The 25458-nt window shown below is 41.4% G+C and overlaps 1 protein-coding gene across 10 annotated transcripts in view; it reads left to right on the top strand.

Moving 5' to 3' along the window:
- The window catches only part of CCDC15 (coiled-coil domain containing 15), an 83529-nt gene extending 58906 nt beyond the window's left edge, over positions 1-24623 (top strand). For 7 of the 10 annotated variants that reach the window (XM_025998977.2, XM_072729444.1, XM_025998979.2 and 4 more), the window contains 3 exons: positions 19115-19288; positions 19435-19583; positions 20970-24623. In XM_025998977.2, coding sequence (XP_025854762.1) covers positions 19115-19288; positions 19435-19583; positions 20970-21091 — 445 coding nt within the window. In that variant the 3' untranslated portion in view covers positions 21092-24623. Of the gene's footprint in view, positions 1-9322; positions 12311-18253; positions 18309-19114; positions 19289-19434; positions 19584-20969 lie in introns of those variants that run through there. The other 3 variants (XR_011995783.1, XM_072729448.1, XM_072729447.1) reach the window with 3 other exon arrangements.
- The last annotated feature ends 835 nt before the right edge of the window (positions 24624-25458 follow it).

Here is a 25458-nt window from a genome sequence, read left to right as displayed (position 1 = left end):
TAGTTAGTAAACTGGTTATACAATTTTGCATTCCTGCTAGCAATGAATGAGAGTTCTTGTTGCTCCACGTCCTTGTCAGCATTTGGTATTGTCAGTGTTTATAGATTTTGGCCATTCTAATAGCTGTGCAGTGGTATCTCATCGTTTTATTTTGCATTTTCCTGATGACACATGATGTGGAGCATTTTTTCATTTACTTGGTTGCCATCTGTACAGTTGACCCTTGAGCAACATGAGGGCTAGGAATACTGACCCCCTGCACAGTTGATAATTTGTACATAGCTTTTGACTCCCCCAAAACCTAACTACAAATAGCTTACTATTACCTGGAAGCCTTACCGGTGACCTAAGTCATTGATTAGCACATATTTTGTATGTTATATATATTATATACTGTATTCTTACAATAAATTAAGCTAGAGGAAAGAAAGTGTTATTAAGGGAATCATGAGAAAGAGAAAATATATTTACAGTACGGTACTGCATTTATAAAAACAAAACAAAACTAACATGTATAAATGGACCTGTGCAGTTCAAACCCATGTTGTTAAGGGCCGACTGTGTATATGTTATATGCAGATATGTATATGGAGAGAAAAATCAAGCAAATGTGACAAAATGAGAACTGGTGAATCTAGGTGAATCGTATGCATGTTCATTGTATTATTTTTTCAACTTTTCTGTAGGTTTGAAGTTTTCCAGAGTAAAAAATTGGGGGAGAAAGTATAGGATTAAAGACTCTCAGAATCAGCTCCAGCATGAAATGGCTCTCCCTCACACTTAGCAGAGGAAGTCCCTAAAATCCTAGGGTTTTGTGAGGGAAGCAGCTGGTTTACTAGGGACTGCTTTTCAAGCAGCTTCCCAGTGTGGCTGGATTGAGCCAGCTAATTGTGGGATATCAAGCCACAAAAGGTGGATAGATTCCAGTCTGTCTGATACGGAGAAAAAAATAGGTCCTGTATCTTAGCCCTGATAAGAGGCCTCCATGGTTATGAGTAATGGTCAGACCCAGGGGATGAACTGGGGCTAAGAAAGCTGGACAGCTGGAAAAACTGGAGCACCATGACAAGGATGGTCTCTTGAATTGCCTTTTCCTATTGAGATAAGACAGTGGGTCAGACCCAGGGGATGAACTGGGGCTAAGAAAGCTGGACAGCTGGAAAAACTGGAGCACCATGACAAGGATGGTCTCTTGAATTGCCTTTTCCTATTGAGATAAGACAGTGCAAAATAAAGCACTGGGCTCAGAAGTGCTGGCACTCAGAGCTGAGCTAAAATAGGTGAGTGCCTGCCCCTGTCAGCACCTGTGTGGTCTGCAGAGGGTTTTCTCTGGCCTCCTGTGCAGGTCAAAGGCATTGACCTCAGGCCTAGAAGGCCCGGAGTAAGTCCTTATCCCACCACATGCAAGCTGTGAGGCTGAGTCCTGTTATTCTTGTTCATGCAAAAGAAGTTTACTTCTCCACCTTATTGATGAGCTGCAAAAACTGAAAACAAACCATGAAAGGGCCTTTTTAACTCCTAAAGGCCAGTGAGATACCTGTTGTTATTACTTTCTAGGCATGAAGCAATTCATTTTGCAGCTTTCCCCCCTTTTTAGGTCAAACTCAACTAGATGTTTTGAGTATATTTTCATCATGAAGTTGGAGGAGTATAGCTCTTTGAAACTCTCCTGAACAGAGAGTGGCAGAGGATGATACCCCTTTTGAAATGCCTTCATGGGGACTTCAATCCCCATAGGCAAGTGATGACTCACCCACACTATCCACAGTGCCAGCGTCCTAGCTGAGCAAACACTGGCTGCTCTTGGCCACAGTGCTGCAAGGGAAGGGAATTGGGACCTCCGCTCAGTCCAAGATGTCAGCCTCGGCATCTCAAGGGCAGTGGAATGGAACTGGCAGAGTGGAAAGGGAGCAATGCCTTTGGTCTTCAGGAGGAGAGGATTGAAGTAGTGGGGATGTGCCACAGAGAGTTTAACTCCATGCAGGGAGAACTTTCATGTGGCCCTGTCCAAGTCATAGTGGTTGCATGGAGCTCCCCTATACTACAGTTAATTCTAACAAACTCCATCACCCCTCCTTGAAGCGGTTTTGGGGGAGATACACCATTGACCAGAGTTGGATCAGATGATATGCTAGGGTTCTTCCAACCTTAACAATATGTCCCACTTTTATCTAGCAATGAATTTGGATTAACCCATCCTCTGTTTACCAGCCCTGTGACCCTTGGACATATTTATCAGCCTTTATGAGCCTTAGTTATCTCACTATAAAATGAGATTAACGTCTACCCTGTGTCTCTCACGAGGTGGTTTTAAGTATCAACAGAAATAAGAAATGATGGAGTGGTTGGATGGCTTCATCAGTTAAGCCTCTTACTCTTGATTTTGGCTCAGGTCATGATCTCAGGGTTGTGAGATCAAGCCCCACATTGGACTTCAAGCTCAGTGGGGACTCTGCTGGAGATTCTCTCTCTCCCTCTCCTTCTGTCCCTCCCTGCTTTCTCTCTCTCTCTTTCTGTCTCTCTAAAATAAGAAACTAAATCTTTAAAAAAAAAAAAAAAAGAGGGGATCCCTGGGTGGCTCGGCAGTTTGGCACCTGCCTTTGGCCCAGGGCATGATCCTGGAGTCCCAAGATCGAGTCCCGCGTCAGGCTCCCAGCATGGAGCCTGCTTCTCCCTCTGCCTGTCTCTCTCTCTCTCTCTCTCTCTCTCTCTCTCTCTCTCTCTGTGTCTATCATAAATAAGTAAGTAAGTAAGTAAGTAAGTAAATAAATAAATAAATAAATAAATAAATAAATAAATCTATCTTTAAAAAAAAAAAAAGAAAGAGAAAGAGAAAGAAATGATTCCTGGTGAAATCATAAATGTTTTCACCTCACTGTCAGTACTCTGCCCACAGTTCCAAGGTGACCAAATGACCCTGGACTGGCTGTCCCATGGTTCAGGGCAAGGATCACATGTGCTCAAGGGGTCAGCACTGAATCAGATTTCACTAGCCATCCTCCATGTATGGCTACCCTTTGGCCCTTTTTGTCTTCCTTATATCTTTGTCTTCTCTCTTTTATATTCATTCAACTAGCACTTTCTGATAGGTTGCTATGTCGCAGACATCTGCTGGGCCGGGGGAACATGTAAATTATTGCCAGTCCTGCAGGTGTGTCTTGCCTGGTGCGGGGAGAGCACAGAGAGAGGATGAGGTAAGCAGTGCTTTAAGGGAAGCGTGTGCCACAGGCTCACAGGATGCAGTCCTTTGGCAGGACAAGGCTGGAGGAGAGGAAGCTGGACAGGGCAAGGGTTCACTGGGAAGAAGACATTTGGGCCTGTCTTCAAAGAACAGATGATGACTTTTTAAGTTGAGAAGGCCAGCATGAAGAGAGAGCATGTGGATGTGAGCATTGAGCCCGTGGCCTTTGCTTCTCTGCCCCTATCCTTAACCAGCTCCTCTGTAAAAATTTTAAAAAGTAAAAAAATTACTTGTAAAAAAAATTTACTTGTAAAAAGTAAAAAAATTTAAAAGCTACAGATGGTTTTTGGAAATACTGCTGCATGCTCTTTGGGGGCTGCAAAATAATACTATGAAATAAAGACGGTGACTCTCAACCCTGGCTGTGTACTAGAAGCTCTCGTGGTTTGCTTTAGTTCAGGTTTCCTGGCCTCACCTTTCATGTATTCTGATTTAGTAAGTCTGGGGCAGGACCGCTGAAATTGAAATGATCTGCTTTTACAGACTTAGAGGTGGAAGTATTGTCGTATCATCTTTGTTGTTCCAGTTCCTTGCTAGACTACACATGTTTTTATTGCAGGACATGCACTCAGTATCATTATCATCTAGTAAAGATTCTCATCTAGCTTCAGTTTTCTGAGAAGCCTAAAGGTTTAGAAGTTTGAAAAAGTGAAGGAACTGCTGTGGGTGAGATAAGCCTTTTTTCCCCAGGGGAATGAAAATAGATAATGAGCAATCCACTACTTATCTTCACTGGGTCTCAATTTCCTCATCTGTGAAATGGAAATTGAAACAGTACTCATGTCATAAGATAGTGGTGAGGATTAAGAGAGCACAGACAACATAGAAGCACACAGTAAATGCACAAAAATGGTGGCTTTTGTTAATGGGGGCAGCAAGGCCTGACTAGTGTTTAGTAGTGTGGGCTCTGGAGCCAAACTGCCTGGCTCACAGCCTGGCAGCTAGCTACTCTCCGTATAACTTCGGTGGCTCAATTCCCTTCTCTGGACAATAGGGGTGGTTGTGACTTCCTCACAGAACTCTTATTAAATGTTACTAAATGAATGAATAAGTGCAAGGTACTGAGATCATTGGTGGGCAAATAACATCAGAGAAATATTACCATTACTTCTGCTGTGACCTCTCACTGCCTTACGGTGTCACTGTTGGACATGGGTCCTACCCTGTGAGCAACTGGTGCTTACCACCTGCTCCTAGCAGTCTTTCAGGCCCAGCTGTGGCCCTTCAAGAAGGGACCTCCCTTTGCTAACCGTAGCCAGGGGTACCCTGACTTGGTCTCCTAATATAGCAGTTCACCTAAGCAGCATCCTGCCAGGATATCAGCTGGCCTAAAATGCTGAGTGAGACCCAGTTCCAGCCCCGCCAGCCAGTGGAGCCAGAATCTCCATTCTCTCACCTTCTTACCCACGGAGATCCACTCTAGGTTCTACAGCTTTTCTTGACCATCTTGGACCCCTAAAAGGTCTGAGTACTTCCCTGTCCCCAGTGAGGTTAGTCTTTTAAAGATAAGTCCTACGGTCCCCACACCCCCTTTGTTCAGAAGGCTTCCTGTCCTCTGTGGGACCAAGTGATTGACCCTCATTAGGGATATTCTCCAAGAGATGACCTGGTGCTAACATATAATCTGGTGGAACCATTGCTGGGGATTTTAAGGTACTTTTTTGTGCTTAAAGGAGGTGAAACCCACACATCTAATCTCTGCTTGGAATCCATATTATATGTTAATTTTTTAAAATCCCATGCATGATTCTGATATTCAGCCAAGGTAGAGAATCACTGGTATAAGAAGTGTGAGGTGTAATGGTTACTAAAATTCATCTATACAGGGCAGCCCGGGTGGCTCAGTGGTTTTAATGCCGCCTTCCGCCCAGGGTGTGATCCTGGAGACCCAGGATCGAGTCCCACATCGGGCTCCCTGCATGGAGACTGCTTCTCCCTCTGCTTGTGTCTCTGCCTCTCTCTCTCTCTCTCTCTCTCTCTCTCTCTCTCTGTGTGTGTGTGTCTCTCATGAATAAATAAACAAAATCTTTAAAAAAAATTCATCTATACAAATTGGGAGGCTGTGAGCTGACTCGCCCCAGCCTGCAGCACACTCGCCCAGGCAGTCTGCTTATCATCAGATTCTCGTCTCGCTGATTTAGTACATCTGGGAGTAGAGGAGTGAGGAGGAATCCCAAATCCTAGTGAAATGCCAGGGGAAGAGACCTGTGGGGAGGTATGGACAAAGTGGGTGGAAGACTGCCTCCAGTTTGCCTAAGCAGGAAGTTGTACAAGGCAAGAGAGGTATCTCAAGTAGGTAGGTGTAATCAGAAGGTGGAAACATATTGCGGCTCTCAAAGTTATATCTCCAATCTCTTGCCAAATAATATATCCCCTGTGTGGCTATCGGGGCATATTTTCAGATTTGGAAAACGTACGTCCAAAGTAGGAATCCCAATATCAGAAATCTCCATGGGAGGGAGGCAAACCCTGGGGAATGCAGGCTGGAGAGACAGCTGCTGGCAGTGGTCAGCTGGGCAGGGCTGGCTCTCATCACCTCATGTCTCTTCTCTGTCACTAGTGACTGCCCTCTGTCCACCTCCACCCACAGATACATCAGATAGATGAGAATAGGAAAAAATGTCCTGCCCAGGAAAGCATCCTCACATGCTCCTGCCACCACTGCTTTCATTTCCCAAATGGCCAGGGATGTCAGGCTGAGCAAGTCTGAATGAGGTCAGTAGGAGCTCTCTCTGGAATTTTTGAGAAGTTTAAGGCAAATGCCTGACCACACCTTGAGTTCTCTGCGTGAAACCTTTAGCTCTGACAGTTCACATCACATTTGCCCCCTGGATCATTGTCCATGGTTTTGTTTTTCAAGCAGTGCTCATTGTGAGAGGTAAAGTATTTCCTTCTGGCCCCAGAACAGTCAGCAAGGAAAGCCTATCCATCCAGGAATCAAACCAAGCTCAAATGCCACAGCCTCCAGAGCCCATAGCTGAGGAGTCGCTCCCATTCCTCTGTATTCTGGCAGTGACCCTAACATGTCTCCTCACCCCCCAAAAGAAGTCCTTTGCTCACGTGGTCATGCTTTCAAACCTCTGACTGCTCCCCAACCTTCCTTGGCCTACTATTGGGCTAATATTTGGGAGCTGAAACAGTAGCCTTCCTGAAGCAGTGATGAGCAATTACTGGAAAGTCATGTGATTACCTGAGTTGAACCAATTTGTCAAAGACCATTTTCCTTTTCACTCATCACCTTCCCCACATCCCATGATGAGAGAGTCCCCAGAGCACAATAATCCTTTCCTGAGATACAATGTAGAGGCACCTAAGAAAAGGAACAAAAGTGAAGCTAATTTTGGCTTTTCTGGGACCAAAGAAAAGAAAAGCAGGCAGACAGGTCAGGCCCAGCTCAAGGAGGCTGGGGTAGGCCTTGTTTTGTAGTGCCAGGGTATCTGCTCAGATCACCAGGGGATTTGGAGAACAATGCCTAGCAGTGGGGCTGGGGAGTGGGAACAGAGTCTTGGCCCTGACTACAGTGACCAAAGCCTTGTCCAGGCTCTTAAGAGTTCTCTAAAATTACAGTCTATGGTTTCAGACTTGATTTAAAAAAAAAAAAAACAAAAAAACTCCATTTCACTCCTCCCAAACTAAATTAATAATGAATTAAGATTCAGGGATTTCTTACAGATCCAGCAGTCGTTTGTGCTCATCAGGACTCTGTGAAGCCCTTAAAATTGTAGGCTAATTTTGGTATGCATCAGCACTTTTTTCTTGGCTTTCCTCTGATTCTCAAAGGCATCTGCTATCCAAAACTGTGCCCCTCTAGGAGTGTCCATCTCCCCCTCCTGTCCCAGCCAGGCAGAGCTCCTGTCCTTAATGCCAGTGCTGGTCAAATTTCAATGTGCAGTAGAATTAGCTGGGCATCATGTTATTTTTTAAAAAAAGATTTATTTATTTATTTATTTATGATAGAGAGGCAGAGACACAGGAGGAGGGAGAAGCAGGCTCCATGCTGGGAGCCTGACATGGGACTGGATCCCGGGACTCCAGGATCGCGCCCTGGGCCAAAGGCAGGCGCCAAACCACTGAGCCACCCAGGGATCCCCATGGGCATCATGTTAAAATAAAGATTCTAATTCAGTAGGTCCGGGTGGGGCTCAAGAGTCTGCATTTCTCACAAGCTCAAGGTGATGAGGAGGCTGCTGTTCCTGGGACCACACTCTGAAGGCAGAGCTTGATGACAAGCAGTGATTCTCTTACCCCAAGCCTGGATCATGGTCATAGCCTCTTAAGTGGTCTCTAGACCACTCCCTCTATGGCTGCTGGAGTGATCTCAGAGCACAATTCGAATCTTGTTCTTCCCCGCCTTTCCCTTCTGTGGCTCCCCTCCCCCACCTCTATGTTCAGTAAAGGCACCTCAGAATCCATAAAAAAAAATTACATGATTTGTCCTCATCCTGTCTTTTCTTCCAATATACCTGTTGCTCCATGAATAATTAATTCTGTGCATGCTGTACTACATGAGAACAAGGACTGAGGGGTGGTGGGGGAGGGCATGAGTGAGACCAGTGTCTGAATCCTGTTCCTGCTGGTTCCAACATTGTGACCATCCGAAATCCAGTTTTCTCATATATAGAATGGGAATAAAAATACCTCCTTCATGCAGTTAACATGCGGAGCAAATGAGATACTGTCTGTAAAGCATTTAGCATAGTTCCCACACATAGCCACTCCTCAGTAAGCAGTTGCTGTTGTGAATTAATCATCATATGCTCTAGAGTTTCCACTTGTCACATGATTCCCTGGTTGGATGGTTCTCTTAGTTCCCCTTCTCTGCTTCATCAGATGTCACCCCCTCCTCAAATCCTTCCTGACCTCGCCCAATCCCTCAATCACCATGGGGTCTTTCACCTCAGTTCTAACACTGTAGGTGATTTCTTTCTATACTCTGCCTACAGCAATGCCCAGCATGGTTTGGGGCTCATTAATAACTGTCACTAGAAAAGTTTTATGAAACTGAATTGTGTTATTTCTTTTTGTTGTGTATGTGTTGTACATACCTGTAATGCCTACTTCTTAGCTACAATGAATATATATTTATTCTATAATTAGATTTGTTTGGTTATTTCTTTTTTTCTCTTCTAACTAATTTAATCCTCAGTAATAGCTATTACTTCTGCCCTGACAAGTTGCAGGTCTCAAGAGAGTATGGGATTAGCATGGGCACTAGCTTACATGGAAGTCAGTTCATTCAACAAATATTTATGGACATCTCCCATGTACTAGGCACAATGAATGACCGTAGTGCAGATCATCACGTTTGGTTGGCAGGAACACAGTGTGTAGCTTTCCTTAGGGAGGCATTGTCTCTGGGACAGCTTCTGTCACCCAGGAGAGAACAGGGTCTGTGCTGAAGCCTTCCTCAATAAGCCCTGTTGTACGCCCTCAGGGAACCCATAAATACTAGGGATGTTCTCCTGTAGACCTAGGCACAGATCCCTTGAAGCTATTTCTCAACTCCAAAGTGGTTTGGTTAGCAGAATATTCTGCTTCTCTGAAAAGTCAATCCTTTAGAGTATTTGTACTCCTATCCAAGGCTCAATTCCCTAATAAGGCTCCCCACCCAAGCAGTCTCTACAGCTTACAAAGATCCTTCTCACGTACATTAATGAGACTGATCTCTGTCACAATCCTGAGAGGTAGATGGAGTGGGGTTCTAGATCCCTATTTTTAAGTTGAGGTGCCAAAAGCTCAGAGGAGTTAAGGGATAGACCCTTAACTTGTAGCAAGTCAATCAAACACTCAAAACCCCCATCCAGATCTGCTGACTAGGACCAGCAATTCTTTCTGTTGTGACTGAATCTTGGGTCACTTACCCAGGAAATGATGAAACAGAATATAGCAAAACCTCCCTTCTGCTACTTGCTTTCAATGCATTTGCGAAAGGGGGGGAGGGGACCAGTGTGTGAGACAGCTGTGGGAGATGTGGGGCTGCAGAGAGGGTGGCCCTTTCACGTCAGCAGGAGAGGAAGCTTGAATGTACGAGATGGACCTTAATCTGATTCCTGGCCTTTCTCCTTGGCTCTGACTTCACAGACGGTGATGGGCCTCATGGAACTTTCTGGTCTGCTGGAAAAAGAAATGGCCTGACCATGTGGGTCTAGGCACAGAGGCAACCAACCAGCCTTCCTCTCAGAAGACAAGTGAACTAAAGCAGGAGCAGATTTTCTTGTTATGTGTGACTTTCTGTGGCTACTTTGCATCAGTTGTCCCTTTTAGCAAAGCTAAAATTTAAATTAGAGGTCTTGTAGTTGATAGCAGCTTGATGTAGCACCTGTGATTAGTGAGATCGCCAATGTCAGGGTGATTCTCAGAAAGTTAGTCAGTGTGTGGTCCAGCTTCCCTCCTGCTGTGGAAGTGTCTCTCCATTGTGACCTTTGGGATCTAGGATGATTTTTATTGCAGAAACCCAAGGTTTCCACAGATGGGGGAGATAGAGTTTCTCTAAGTCCCTTCTAGGTACTTTTCAGAGATTCAGGTTCACAAGCTTTGAGGTCCACTTCTAACTATGCTGCTAACTAACATCGTGTTTGGGCCAGTGCCTGCCCCTGAGCCTCTGTGCTGAGAGCTGTAAATGATGATGGGCTAAATGATTTTAGCTTTGAATGCACATTTGAATCCACCTGCAGAAGTTTCTAAACTATATCTAAGCAGGGACTCCGCCCTCAGATCCTTATTCAATTGGTCTGGGTGAGGCAGGGGGCTGATAGAGTTTACAAGATCAGTCATATAGTAAAGGTAAAGAAATGGGATGGGTTAGTTTCTGAGCTCTCCTGAAGACGTGGGGGGGGGGGAGAGTTCAGGTGTCCATCTGGTCCACAGTCCACAAGGCACCATGTGGCCGTTCTAGTCTTTAAACTCAAGGTCATAAAGACCAGAGCAGAAAGCACTATACAGAGGTCACTGAACAAGTCCTCCCCCCCTCTTTTTTTTTTAATTTATTCAGAGAGAGAGAGGCAGAGACACAGAGGGAAAAGCAGGCTCCATGCAGGGAGCCTGACGTGGGACTCGATCCCGGGTCTCCAGGATCACACCCCAGGCTGCAGGCGGCGCTAAACCACTGCGCCACTGGAGCTGCCCCCAAGTCCCTTATTTTAAAGTGGCAGGCCCCCTGGGGAGCAGTATGTTCCAGAAACATAGTAAGGTAGAGCAAGCAGGTGTCCAGGCATTTGGCTCCCAAGCCCGTGGCCCTGTCTTAATGCCACACAGCTCTGAAGGAAGCCAAGGGAATTACTGGAGAGCAAAATAACACTTTTGCCCAGTTTCCCCTTTGAAGCCTTTCACCTAATGGTGTTTTGGAGTTTAGTGAGTATTTACTCATTCCTTTTGCACTTAGTAACTACATGTCTCAGTTCCAGAGAAGCGGATTATTCTTATCCACAGATGAAACTACAGGTGGAAAGATTGAGACTTGCCCTGGTCACATAACATGATAATAACAAAAGCTGTGTAATAGAAACAGAAGCCCTTTTTTTCCTGGAGGGAAGATCCCGTCCTTTCCACCTTGACTTAGCTGTTCAGTAGCAGCAAGTCTCAGCGTTAGTGAGCTCCATTGAGAACAGGGGCACTCCTCCTGTCTGAGATGCTCCTGCCCAAGAAGAGAGAGGGTTCTAGGCAACACTTCTCTAGTGGGGCAGCTGTGCTTTTGGCGCCTCAGTATCTCTCCCTTGTTTACCAAGCCCTGTCACATTCTGTCCACTGGTTTTCTCTGCCCTTCTGTTCAGGACAAGCTGTCTAGGCTGTTCCAAGCCACGTCATTCCATCTGGAAAGGAAAATGGCAGGAAAGCTCCCACCAGGGAATGTAGGAGGTGATGAGAAGGAAAAATGTTAGGCTTTCAGTTGTCCTGCGGGTCAGCAGAATAACTGCAGAGGTGCTCCAGCATGAAACCATATAGTGTGCCAGAGCAGAAACTCCTGCTGGCTCCTGCAAAGTGTTGCATGTCACTGCTTATCCTTATTTATGGCTGTTTACAGAGTGGAAAGACTATTTTCATGTAAATCTACTATGTCAATATAGATTTCTTTTTAGCCTTGCTCTATGGAGAATCATTTTTGAAGCCCTGCTGTTGTTTCACTACCCCTTCCCACTCAGCTCTAAATTCATTAGCAGCCACAGAAAATGTGCATCCAGAAACTGTGCATCCCATAGACATGTGTCGAGCAAGAGTTTATCCAGCCCAGCAAAGCAGCTTTGTGTGGCTTTGCTTTGAAGATCCCATCTAATGCTTCACTTTTGGGAAATTATAAACTCTCCACCCATGGAAGGTTATTGGATTGGGTTGGTGACAAACCTGATGGACCAAGAACAGCTTCTATTAGACCCCATGGCTAGAGTAGCCAGGACAATGTACCACCTCCGTTAGGCTTGGGCCTCTGACAGTTGCCTGCCCTTTAGTGTTCTGTCAGTAGTGGTCTGATCTGGCTTTAACTGACCTCTGTCATGCCAGATGCAGCAGCCAGCCTCCAAGGTGGCCCTTAATGATCCACATCTCTTGGTATTCACACCTTTGCATAGTCCCCTCACACAATGAAGAGACTGACCCATGTGACCAACAGAGGATTGCATTGCACTGATGGTGTGTGGCTTCCCAGGCAAGATCATTAACAGAAATTGCAGCTTCCACCTTGAGCCCTTGCATTGCTCACTCTGGGAAGCCAGACACCCTGTTGTGAGGACATTCAAGCAACACTGTGGAGATCATGTCAGGAGGAACCAACTTCCAGCATGAACTTGCCAGGCACATGAATGAGCCATTCATGGAAACAGGTCTAATCTCAGTTAAGCTTTCAGATGATTTTAGCTCCTCAGCATTTGAGTCTCAGCTGAGGTCCAGACATCGTGGAACAGAGATAAGCTGTCCTCACTGTCCTTTGTCTGCATTCCTGACCCACAAAAACAATGGGATAAGTATTTTTTGTTGTTTCCTGCCGTTAAGTTGTAGGGATGATTGGTGATACAGCAACAGATGACTCTAGCCTAATTGTGTATGACTGTGAGCCATAATAAAATTGTATCTGCAAAATACATCCCACTTTATCAAGCAGTCATTCAAAGGTAGATTCTTTTACACCCAGTTTCTAAATTGTATTCATGTAGTCAAGTATTCAAAATAGAAATGGGTTCACCATTTACAAGTACCAAGAAAGGCTCAAATGCACCTTGCTGCTGGAGGGGAAATGCAAAGTCAACACTCTTACTCCTCTCACCAAGCCTATCTTTAGCCACTGGGATCTGACTTCAGTGTCTGCCCCTCCTTTGGAGTCATCCTCTTCTCACCTTCCAGGGGCCTCCTCATCTATAACACCAGGAGCCTATGTCATAACTCTCCTGTAGCTTCTTGATTTACCCCCTCCTTTGATTTCCCTGATACCAACCTACTGCTTCCTCCATTTTACTGGTTAATCTTCGCCCTGACTCCCTTTTATTCTGGCCTTCTCTCAAGAATCAGCCTTTTTTTCTTTCAGACTAAAGAGAAATAGGCAGATTTTGAAGCAGTGAGCTTCCCGTCCCTGTAGGCATTAGTAGTTACAGGGTAACCATCTAGCAGGGATGGTGTGGGAGAGATTCCAGCAGTGGTCTCTGAAGCACTAATCAGCAATATCAACCTGTAAGTTGTGAAAGGAATAGGTGCCAAAGTACCTTTAAGAATATCAGAAGCAGGACTGTTATAATCCCAAAATTCAGACTCCTCGTAGAGTCAGAGCTGGTTAGGATCTTTAAAATAATCTACATGGCCTCATTCACTCTAAAATTTCAGTTCTCTGTAGAGATGACTCCCATTGCTTTCTCATGACTAGACCTGTTTTCCGAGAACTAGTCCTAAGTTCCCTCCAGGAACCTATACATGTGCCCCTGGGTGTATCCTATGCCTTTCAAACTCAGGCTGGGTATATCAGATGCACTGTCTCCTTCAAACCTGTTCATCTTCTTCACTTACTTATCTCAACCCCATTGTCCTCTGGCTGAGTTTCTTTGTCTCTTTTCCCCATCCTCCAAATTTGTATTTTATCAGTTGCTGAAAGGTATTCTTTCATCTTAATGTCTCTCTTATTCTTTCCCTCTATATTAGGATTCTCCAGAGAAACACAACCGATTGTGTGTGTGTGTGTGTGTGTGTGTGTATGTGTACATATATGCTGTATATGACATTAACAGTCAGTGTACAAATAAACTATGTGTGTATAGGATTTATTTTAAAGATTTGGTTCACGCTATTACTGAGATTGGCAAGTCCCAAGATCTACAAGCTGGAGACCTAGGAGACTTAATGGTTTAGTTGCAGTCAGAACTGGGAGAGCTGATGGTGTAGTTTCCATTCAAAGGCTGGCAGGCTTGGGGGGCTTGGCTGGCTCAGTCAGTAGAGCATGTGACTCTTGATCTCAGGGTCATGAGTTCCAGCCCCATGTTGGGTGTAGAAATTACTTAAAAATAAGTAAATAAAAAAAAATGTAAATAGGGGAATCCCTGGGTGGCTCAGCGGTTTGCCACTTGCCTCCAGCCCAGGGCGTGATCCTGGAGACCCGGGATTGAGTCCCACGTCAGACTCCCTGCATGGAGCCTGCTTCTCCCTCTGCCTGTGTCTCTCCCTCTCTCTCCCTCTCTCTGTGTATCTCATGAATAAATAAATAAAATCTTTAAAAAAAAAAGTAAATTAAATAAATAAACTTTAAAAAACAACAACAAAGGCTGGCAGGCTTAATATTCACAAAGAGCCAATATTTCAGTTTGAGTCTAAAGTCAAGAAAAGGCTGATATCTTAGCTCAGGACAGTCAGGGTCCCTCTTACTCTTGGGAGGTTCTGCCTTTTTGTCCTATTCAGTCCTTCAACTGATTGGATGAGGCCCACCCACATTAGAGAAGGCAATCTACTTTGTGTCATCTACTGATTTCGATGTTAATCTCATCCAAAAACATCTTCATGGAGATACCCAGAATAATGTACGTCCCGTGATCCTTGAAATCAAGTTGAGACATAAAAATAACTGTCACGCCCTCCTACCCATCCTGGTAGCCTCTGCCCTGATTTGGGCCTGTATTAATTTGCTTCCTCTACTAGCTCTCTTAGTTTCTCAACCTATAACTAGACTCAAGTCCCAGTAGGCCCCAAGGGAGGTACAAAGTGTGACCTATGAGGAGCTACACTACACTCTAAGAAAACTACATTATTTTTCAACTTATACATAGAGAAATCTGGGGAGTATGTGTAGACTAGGTGATAAAAAGGATAGGATCATGGTGGATGGAATATAAAGTTGAGTCAGACTTACTGGTATGGGCCCACTCAGCAGAGACTCCAAATTCGGAGTTTGAGATTGAAGGGTTAGAGGTCTTTAACAGTTTGGTTGGTTGACTAAACCATATACCCAAAGGTAACCTACACAAAATGAAGTTAACTGCCAGAACAGCTTTGGCATATTGTAGATGAAGGTATCCGAAAGCTTAGGGAGATTGGTATGTTAGAATGGACTTAGATAAGATGTGTTCCCAACTCTAGGAGGGTCAAGAGGAATTACATTGCCACTGTGAGGAATTTGTGAGGGGAACTTCAGCATCCTTGAAGAGTTCTGTGACCATTCTTCTCTGTAATCCAAACATAATAGGAACTGTAACCATCAAACTGGGATCCCTGATTCAGTAGAGATGGTGTGGTTCTGGAGTGGTAGAACAAGAGGAATGTGGTTACTATAATTGGACAATGGAGCCAAAGCAATAATCACAGGAGTCTGACTCACAGAGACCTGTGGCATCTGGCTAGTAGATTAACAGTATAAAATTTTGGCAATGTAGCAAGGTCCTTTCTCAGGGGAACCTGGACTCCACTTCATTCAAGAGGTTCTCATTCTGTAAATTGGCTCAAGTCTGGGAATTGCTTGAATGGCCATTATGACTGTTTTGGTGATCTAAGATCTATTACCATTCACTTAACCTAAACTTTTATGCTTATAGAAAGGTAAGAGTTCATGTTGATCCGTGGGCTGTGGTCAGTGGTTTGGTTGAAAGGAATGTAATTGAAAAGTTGGTGAAAAGAAGGTCTGGGGAAGAGGTTAATGTACAGACCTTTCTGGGCAAAAGATAGGAAGATATTTGTCTTCCATATTAATGTTCACCAAAGGGCAACCTGACCATTCAGTCAGTCAGTAATTCACTCACTCTCTCATCACGAAGGCACAATCCCATAATCGTATGACCTTTGAACAACATGGGAGTTAGGGGCAGTTATATTCTACACTGTCAGAAATCCACATGTAACTTTTAACACTCCCAAGACTTGACTGCTAACAGCCTGTTTGTTGACTAGAAGCCTTCACAATTACATAATCAACATAGCTGATTAACACGTTTTATATAATGTGTATTATATACTATATTCTTACAATAAAGTAAGACAAAAGAAAATGTTATTAAGGAAATCATAAGAAACAGAAATAAAAAGAAATCCACATGTAAGTGAATGCATGCAATTCAGACTAGTGTTGTTCAGGGCCAACACTGTATTCTTTGCTGAGGTGTCTGTTCAGGTCTTTGGCTCATTTTAAAATCAGATTTGTTTTCTTATCATTGAGTTATAAGAGTTCTTTGTATTTTTGGTTAATAGTCTTATCAGATATGTTCTGCAAATATTTTCTCCCAGTCTGTGGCTTGTCTTCTCATTCTTTTGACGGTGCCTTTTGTAGAGCAGAAGTTTCTGATTTTAATGGAGCCTAGCTTAACAGTTATTTCCTTTATGGATCATACTTTTGATGTTGTATCTCAAACATCATACACAAAGTCATGTAGATTTTCTCCTAAGTTATCTTCTAGGAGTTTTGTAGTTTTGTGTTTTACAGTTAATTCTGTGACCCTTTTATGAGTTAATTCTGTGAGGAGTGTAAGGTCTATCTATGTCTAGATTCATTTTTTGCACATGGATATTCAGTTGTTCCTGCACCATTTGTTGAAGAGACTGTCTTTGTGCCATTGCATTGCCTTTGCTTCTTTGTCAAAGGTCAATGACTATATTAAGGTGGGCCTATTTCTGGACTCTTTGTTCCATCCTGTACTATTTGTCTATTCTCCCACCAATACCACATTGTCTTGTTACTTAGCTTTGTAATAAGTCTTAAAGTTGAGTAGTGTGTATCTTCCAACTTTGTTTTTTCCCTTCAGTATTATGTTGGCTATTCTGGGAATTTTGCCTCTCCATATAAACTTTAGAATCAGTTTGTGAATATCTATAAAATGACTTGTTAGCATTTTTATTGGAATTGCATTGAATCTGTAGGATCAGGTTGGAAGAACATAGACTATCATGTCATCTGGAAACAAAGACAGCTTTTTATTTTACTTCCCAATCTGTTTCTCTTGTATTTCCTTTTCTTGTCTTATTGCATTTCAGTAACACTTTCAGTACCGTGTTGAAAAGGAATGGTGAGAGGAGACAGTCTTGCCTTATTCCTGAGTCTAGTGGGCAGGTTTCTCGTTTCATCATTTTTTGTGAGTATGATGTTAGCTGTAGGTTTTTTTTTTAAGTTATTTATTTATTTATTCTTGAGAACATAGAGATAGGCAGAGGGAGAAGCAGGCTCCATGCAGGGAGCCTGATGCAGGACTCGATCCTGGGTCTCCAAGATCCTGCCCTGGGCTGAAGGCAGCACTAAACCACCGAGCCACCGGGACTGCCCTAGCTGTAGGTTTTTTGTAGATACTCTTTATCAAGGTTAGGAAGTTCCTTTTATTTCTACTTTACCAAGAGTATCACAAATGGTGATGGATCTTGTCCAATGCTTTTTTGCATATATCTGTAGGGTCATGTGCTTTTTCTTACTTAGCCTGTTGATGTGATAGATTACATTGTTTTTTTTTTTCTCATGTTGAACCAGCCTTGCATTCCTGGGATAAGTCCCATTTGGTCTTGGCATATAATTCTTTTTATACATTGTTGGTTTCGACTTTTGAGAATTTTTGTCTCTATGTTCCTGAGAAATAGTGGTCTCTTTTTGTTTTTTGTTTTTTTTTTTTTTAAGATTTTATTTATTTATTTGAGAGAGAGGCAGAGAGAGTACAAACGGTGCGGGCAGGGGGAGAGGAGAAGCAGACTCCTAATAGAGCAGGAAGCCCAATGCGAGGCTTAATCCAAGGACCCTGAGATCATGACCTGAACTGAAGGCAGACACTTAATTGACTGAGACACCCGGACATCCCTCTAGTTTTCTTTTCCTGTAATATCTTTGTCTGGTTTTCTTATTAGGTTAGTGCTGGCCTCTTTATAGAATGAGTTAAATATTCTTTCTGTTTCTGTCCTCTGAAAGAAGATTGTAGAGAACTGGTATAATTTCTTCCACAAACCCATGTGGGCCTGGTGCTTTTTTTTGAAAGGTTATTACTTCTTGATTCCATTAGATATAGGCTTATTGTCCTGTGTATTTTTCATTTCAGAAATTATAGTTTTCACCTCAAAAAATTTGATTTGTCTTTTTTATATCTTAACTTTTTGAACGCATAAAATGTAGACATAATAACTGTTCTAATGTGTTCCTGTGTTAATTCTAATAACTCAGTTCTAGGTTGATTCCGATTGGTTATTTTTTTTTCCCGATTGGTTATTCTTTTCATTATGAATATGTTTTCCTGCTTTTTTGCATGCTTGGTAATCTTTTTTTTTTTTTTTAAGATTTTATTTATTTATTCATGAGAAAGAGAGAGAGAGAGAGGTAGAGACACAGGCAGAGGGAGAAGCAGGCTCCATGCAGGAAGCCCGATGTGGGACTCAATCCTGGGACTCCGGGATCACACCTTGAGCCAAAGGCAGACACTCATCTGCTGAGCCACCCAGGCATCCCAACATGCTTGGTAATCTTTGATTAGATGTCAAGCATTGTGAATTTTACCTTGTTGGTTGCTAGATATCTCTATATTCTTACAAATTTTTCTGAGCTTTTGGGGTGCAGTTAAATTACTTTGGGGCTTTGCTTTTATGATTTACTAGGTTGTGTCTGGTGCAGTGCTCAGCTGAGGACTAATCATTATTCCCCACTGTGGAGGTAAGATCATCCTGAAAACTCTACCCAATGCCCTGTGCATTATGAGTTTTTCAAGTCTGATTGGTGAGAACAGGCACTATTCCCAGCTCTGTGTGAGCACAAGGCTATGTTCCTTGTTACCTGTTTTGATGATTCTGTCCCTAGCCTCAGGTTATTTCCTCAAATAAGTCAGAGTACTCTGCTGTGTATTAGAAGGAGACCATCTATAGATCTCCATGTTTTCTCTCTTGAGCAGCTCTCTCCTTTCTAGTGTTCCCTCTTATGAACTCTAGTTGCCTTTGTGTCCCTGGACCTTCAGCTCCATCTTCATAATTCAGGGAGGCTATCAGGCTCTACCTTAGCACTCTCACCTTGTGCCACTGCCTGGAAACTTTCAAGGCAATAGGCTTGGGCAATTTCGGGCTCACTTCATTTGTTTACCATCCATCAAGAACCACTATTTCTCATTGCCTGATGTCCAGAGCCATAAAAACCATTGTTTTTGTGTTTTGTCTGGTTAGTTGGTTGGGTTGGTTGACTTACCTATTTATTTGTTGTTTAAGGTAAGAAAGCTTTTGTACTTGGATTCTTACAGAAAAACTTTTTTATATGTAACCAGTGGTCATTGGCATTTGAGAGGCTGTATATTTATGTGAGCTGTAGAATAAATTCAGATCAGCCAGCAGGAATTTTGAGGCTGTTCTAAGGGTGTTACACTGGTTTCCTGACTCTTATCTCTGGGAATTCCTTGAATCATTTGGGTCTAGAAGCTAATTCTCAATAATTATTTTATGAAATTCCTAACCATGTTATGATTTTATTCTCAGAATTAAGAAGAAGAAAGAGCAGCAGCGTTATGCTGAAGAACAGAGGATACTAAGAATGAACTTTCATGAAGAGCCATATTCAGAGAAGATGAGTGAGATACTAGCCCAGCTACAACTTGAGGAAATAAAAGGAGCCAGAGAAAAACAACAACAGAGAAAAAAGGAATGCCAAAGGTATTTTGAAAAGTTCGGCATAAAGTCTTTGTATTGGTACGGAGATGTGAAATAGTTTTAACGGTTAAAGCTGGTAGTAAAATAGGAACTCATGCTCATTCTCTTCCTAGTGGTTCACTTTGCCTGATCAAACTGTATCTTTATAGATATATGGAAGCTCTACGAGCCCAGATCCAGGAGAAAATGCGACTGTATAATATTACTTTACCTCCCCTCTGCTGTTGTGGTCCTGACTTTTGGGATGCTCATCCTGATACCTGTGCCAACAATTGTATTTTCTATAAAAACCATAGAGGTAAGCTTCTTAAAGGAATGGTTGAGCCTGATGGCAATTAAAAGAAAAAAAGACTAAACAATAAATGTAGTGATAATAGGAAGTTAGCATTTATTGGGTATTTACTATATATCAGAGACTGTTATAACCCCTTATAAAACAACTCTGAGGCAATAAAAACAATTATAGTGAGTTATAATCCTTTTTGAGGTCTGCTATCTTCTTGTCTCCATTTATGCTAGGGAAATATTTCCACTCCACTGTTGGGAGACTTGGATTCCAGGTTCTCCTATAAATGAAGAAATTAGAGCTTTTTTTTTTTTTTTAAGATTTTATTTATTTATTCATGAGAGACAGAAATATAGGCAGAGGGAGAAGCAGGCTCCATATGTAGGGAGCCCGATGTGAGGACCGGGAGCATGCCCTGAGCCGAAGGCAGATGCTCAACCACTGAGCTACCCAGGCTTCCCTAGAGCTTCTGTTTTATGGCCATCTAAGTTAGGCCTCTGTCCAGTTGAATTCCCTGTTATTGAAAACTTTCATGACACTTAAGATAGACTTATTACCATCTATATCCATGTTAGACTCCCAGTTATGCCGAGTGACACTGAGGAATATGAGGACCCGTATAAACTCTGTATTCAGAAGTTCTACCTTGAGAATACAGAGTCCTTCTTATTAGCACTAATGTTTCTGTTTCCAGGCCATCCTTAAATATATTGATGTACATAGTGTAGAGATAATATAGGCTTCATGTACACACCAAAAATACTGCCAGTATTTGTACTCCTACTGCCCCATCCGTGTGATACAAGTTTCTCATCAGTTCCGTGAGTTAAATTTTAAAAACACAAATCTTATCATGCCCTTCCTCTATTCTAAAACTTTGAGGGTTCACCATTACAGTACAAAATGTATGCCATATTGGCATATTTTCTCTCTGGCCCCAGGTGACACTCGAGCCTTATCAAACTTGCTATTTCCAGTACATATCACTTTTTTATACCTTTTACACTATGTATTTTTCTGCCTAGAAGGCCTTCTTTCCTTTACTCTTATTAATCCTTCAAGACCATCCTAAATGTTACTACTTCTGGAAATCTTTTCCATCTTTTCCTAGATGTATTTTTCATTCATTCTGAACTTCTTTCTGTGATGATATTTTGTATATGCCTCTAGTTTGAGAGTGTTACACTGCAGTTTAATAATTTGTATGTTCATTCTCTTCATTATCTTTTCTGTCCTCATGGAGTGCTTGGCGTGTACTAAGTGCTCAATAAACATTTATTCAATGAATAGACAAAATACCTATGAGACTTGGTAAAGAAGCAGTACTAATGGGAAGGAGATTGGGAGAGTAGTTTAGAATCTGATTTCATTCATCACTGTGCAAACCTTTATTTGCAGCATATACCCGGGCACTGCATTCCGTCATCAATTCCTGTGATATCCCTGAGGGGACCTCAACTCTTCGAGTCGCCATGCATAATTTGGCTTCTGCACACAGACGGACTTTGAAAAATCTGTAATGAGAATCTGAATCCAATTGTTAGTGTTTCACTCTTCGCTTAAAATCAACCCTGAGAAATTATTTAGGAAAAGCTGTTAAAATGTGTAATCTGGTAAGAAGGACTGTCACATATGACAGTCATCTCTATAACTAGATCATAACCATTGTTTCAGTCTCTGCTTGTAATTGAAATTGAAAGTTGACCTCCAAACCTGTGTTTTTGCCATGAACTGTATGGAGTCTATTGTTTTCAAATGATCAGTCAGACCAATAGCTTTGCTCTGGTCAGAAGAGATCATGAGAAATCTTTGAGATTCTCTCATTTTGTCTTTCTTAAAGTCTTGACTTTGAGTCTTGACAAGATTGAAAATGTCTAGATAAAGCCAAAAAGAAGATGATGAAATGAGTTTCTGAGCATCAGTGGCCATCTGTATTGCTGATAGCTTTTCTAGTTGTGTATAACAATTAGAAGTGAGAAGAATCTGAATTTGATGTACATTTTTTTCTCAAGATTTTTCTCTCCTGGCTTTTAAACTTAGTACCTCTTTCCCTACTCAATGACATTGGACTTAAGACTTTTTAATTTTATAATTTTGTATTGTAAAAATAAAGTGAATAAACCCTCTGTCTTTTGAGCATCTTCTATGTGAAGTCATTATCCAAAAAGTAAATCTGGGGATGCCTGGGTGGCTCAGCAGTTGAGCATCTGCCTTCCACTCAGGATGTGATCCTGGAATCCAGAATCGAGTCCTGTATCAGGTTCTCCGCAGGGACCCTGCTTCTCTCTCTGCCTATGCCTCTGCCTCTCTGTGTGTCACTCATGGATAAATAAATAAATGTTTAAAAAAAAAACAAAAAACAAAAAGTAAATCTGAAGTCAAAGTGAGTAAAGTCCTGCCTTATTTATCCCTATCTTTTAAAAATCTGGTGAATGGCATACCTACAGTGCAGATAAAATAAAAATTGCTATTGTTAGCATGAATTTGTTATTTCTTCATAGTATTTCCTGATGCAAAATATGAAAAAGCTTAGTATTGAATTAAAGATACTGAGAATTCCTTTTTTTTTTCTTTTTTTAAAAGATATTATTTATTTAGTCATGAGAGACACAGAGAGAGAGAGAGGCAGAGACACAGGCAGAGGGAGAAGCAGGCTCCATGCAGGGAGCCTGATGTGAGACTTGATCCTGGAACTCCAGGATCACACCCTGGGCTGAAGGCAAGCACTAAACCACTGAGCCACCCAGGGATCCCAGATAATTCCTTTTTCTTAGTTTTCTCTAATAATTAGTGTTGAAGAAGCACTTGAGTTATGTCTCAAAAAAACTCCTAAACATCTAGCCAGGTCTTTGAAAATAAGAGTCAAAATTACCTGTATGACAAGATTGACTGGTTATTTACCCAGATTAATAATCTAGTTCAGTCAAAATCTTTAATTATATCCATGATTCAGCATTAATGAGTTGTATTTAACAGTTTTATTGAGATGTAATTCATATACCATGTAATTAACCCATTTGAAATGTACAATTTAGTGGTTTTTAGTATATTCTAGGATTGTGCAACTATCAGCCACTGTCAAATTTTAGAATCATCTTGTCATTCTAAGGGGATGCCCCCATAATCCAGCAATCCCACTTCTGGTATGTATCTAAAATAATTGGAAGCAGGATCTTGAACAGATCCTTGCATATCCATGTTCATGGTGACATTATTCACAATAGCCAAGAAGTGGAAGTAACCCAGTGTCTGTCAGCAGATGAATGTATAAACAAAATGTGATGCACATACAGAATGGAATATTATTCAGCCTTAAAAAGGAAAGAAATACTAACATGCTATAATATAGATGAGCACTAAGAATATTATGCTGAGTGAAGTAAAGTCACAAAAAGGCAAATACAGTATGACTCCACTTATATGAGGAACTTAGAGTAGTCAAAGTCACAGAGACAAAATAGTCATCACCAGGGTCTGAGAGCAGGAGGAAACAGGAAGTTGTTTAATGGGTAGAGTTTCCTTTTTGCAATCTATGTTACAATCTGTTTAGTACTGTCGGAGATCTATTTTACAATGATGTGGAGACCTATTTTACAATCATGTGAATCTACTTAATACTACTGAACTGTACACTTAAAAACAATTACAGTGGTAAATTTTAGATTATGTGGCTTTTTTTAAACCACAATTAAAAATTTTAAGGAGGAAAACTCTACACCTATTCCATTCCTGTTCGCTCTATCCACAGCCTTAAGCAATCACCACCCTACTTTCTTTCTCTAGAGATGCATCTATTCTGGACTTTTCATATAAATGGAATCATACGATATATAGAATTTTTGGTGTAGTAGAATGTTTTTAAGATTTTTCCATGTTACAACATGTATCAATACTTCATTGCTTCTTTTTGCCCAGTAATACTCCATCCACTCTGTGGATAACACATTTTATTTACTCATTCAGCAATTGATGAACATTTGGGCTGTTTCTATTAATTGACTGTTATGAATTCTGCTGCTATGAACATTTATTGACAAATTTTTCTATGGACATATGTTTTCATTTCTCTTGGGCGTGAATACCTAGGAGTGTATATGCTGGGTCCTATGGTAGCTCTATGTTGAACATTTTGAGGAATTGAAAACTTTTCCAAAGTGGCTGCACCATTTTATATTCCTGCCTATGGTAGGAACGGTTAAGATTTCTTCACATTTACCAACATGTGTCCTTACCTGTCTCTTTGATTATAGCCATCCCACTGGGTGTAAAGTGGTACCTCAACGTGATTTTAATTTGCATTTTCCCAATGGCTAATAATGTTGAACATCTTTTCATTTGCTTATCAGCCCTTTGTATATCTTTGGAGAACTATCTTTTCAGATCCTTTACCTGTTTTGTAGTTGGGTTATTTATCTTTTGATAATTGAGTTTCGAGGGGTAGTATATTCTACATACAGGCCCCTTCTCAGACATGATTAGCAAAGATTTTCTCTTATTCTGGAGCTTGTTTTTTTCACTTTTTTGATGATTTCCTTTGTGGCACCAAAGCTCTTAATTTTGATGAACTCCAATTCATCTGGCTTTTCTTTTGTTGCTTTAACCACTACCTAATCCATTACCAAATCCTAATACACTCCTATGTGTTCTAAGAGTTTTAGCCCTTGCATTTAGGTCTGTGATTTATTTTGAGTTAGTTTTTGTGTATAGTGTTAGGGGTCCAACTTCATTCTTTTGTTGTCCCAACACCATTTGTTCAAAAAACTTACCTGCCCTTTTGAATTGATGTGACACTTGTCAAAATTTAATGGACCATTAATGCAGGGGTTTATTTCTGAGCTCTCTGTTCTGTTAATCTATGTGTTTATTTATTTTAATCTCTTTCAATAATGTTATGTAGTTTTCAGAGCATAAAATGTGTACTTATTTTGTTAAATATATTCCAAAGCATTTTATTCTTTTTGATGCTGTTTTAAATAGAATTGTTTTGTTAATTTTATTTTCAGATTGTTCATTACAAGTGTATAGAAAATATAATTGATTTTTGTATCTTGATCTTGTATTCTGCAACCTTTCTGAATTATTTTTTACTTCTAATAGTTTTTAGGAGGTTTCTTGGGATATTATATATATATATAAATATAATCTTCTTATTTGCAAATAGAGATAATCTTTTCCTCTCCAGTATGAATACCTTATTCTTGTCTAATTGCTCTGAGTAGAACAACCAGTACCATGTTGAATAGGAATGATGAGTGACACCCTTGTCTTGTTTCTGGGCTTAGGGTAAAAACATTTGGTCTTTCATTATTATGTATGATGTTAGCTGTGGGTTTTAATAAAGGCACTTTTTTTAGATTGAGAGTGAAGTGGGGTGGGACAGTGAGGGCTGAGGGTCAGAGGGAGAGGGAAAGAGAGAATCTTAAGCAGGCTCCATGCCCAGCACAGAGCCTGACATGGGGCTTGATCTCACAATCCTGAGATCATGACCTGAGCCGAAATAAAAAGTTGGATGCTTAACCCACTGAGCCACCCAGGCAGGTGCCCCCAGTAATGGCTTTTAATAAAGGGTTCCTGAATGCCCATTATTAGTTTGAGGAAGTTACATTCTGTTACTAATTTGTTGAGTGTTTTTATTATGAAAAGGTGTTTATTTTTGTGGAATGCTTTTTGTATTAAGATTTTTGTGGGTTTTTTTTTTCCTATTTAACAAGATATATTACATTAATTGATTTTCAGATGTCAAGACCAACCTTTTACTCCTATAATTCTAAGTTGTATTGGCTCTTATTTGTTTGGTTTCGTACAAAAAGAATTTGCTTATTCTCTTTTTTTAGTTTAGGTATCTGAGATAGGTGAATTAACTCATCTGACATCAAGTTAATAGTGA

Source organism: Vulpes vulpes, chromosome 12 (assembly GCF_048418805.1).
Source record: "Vulpes vulpes isolate BD-2025 chromosome 12, VulVul3, whole genome shotgun sequence".
NCBI classification, from domain to species: Eukaryota; Metazoa; Chordata; class Mammalia; order Carnivora; family Canidae; genus Vulpes; species Vulpes vulpes.
This window is presented reverse-complemented; position numbering and strand designations above follow the sequence as displayed.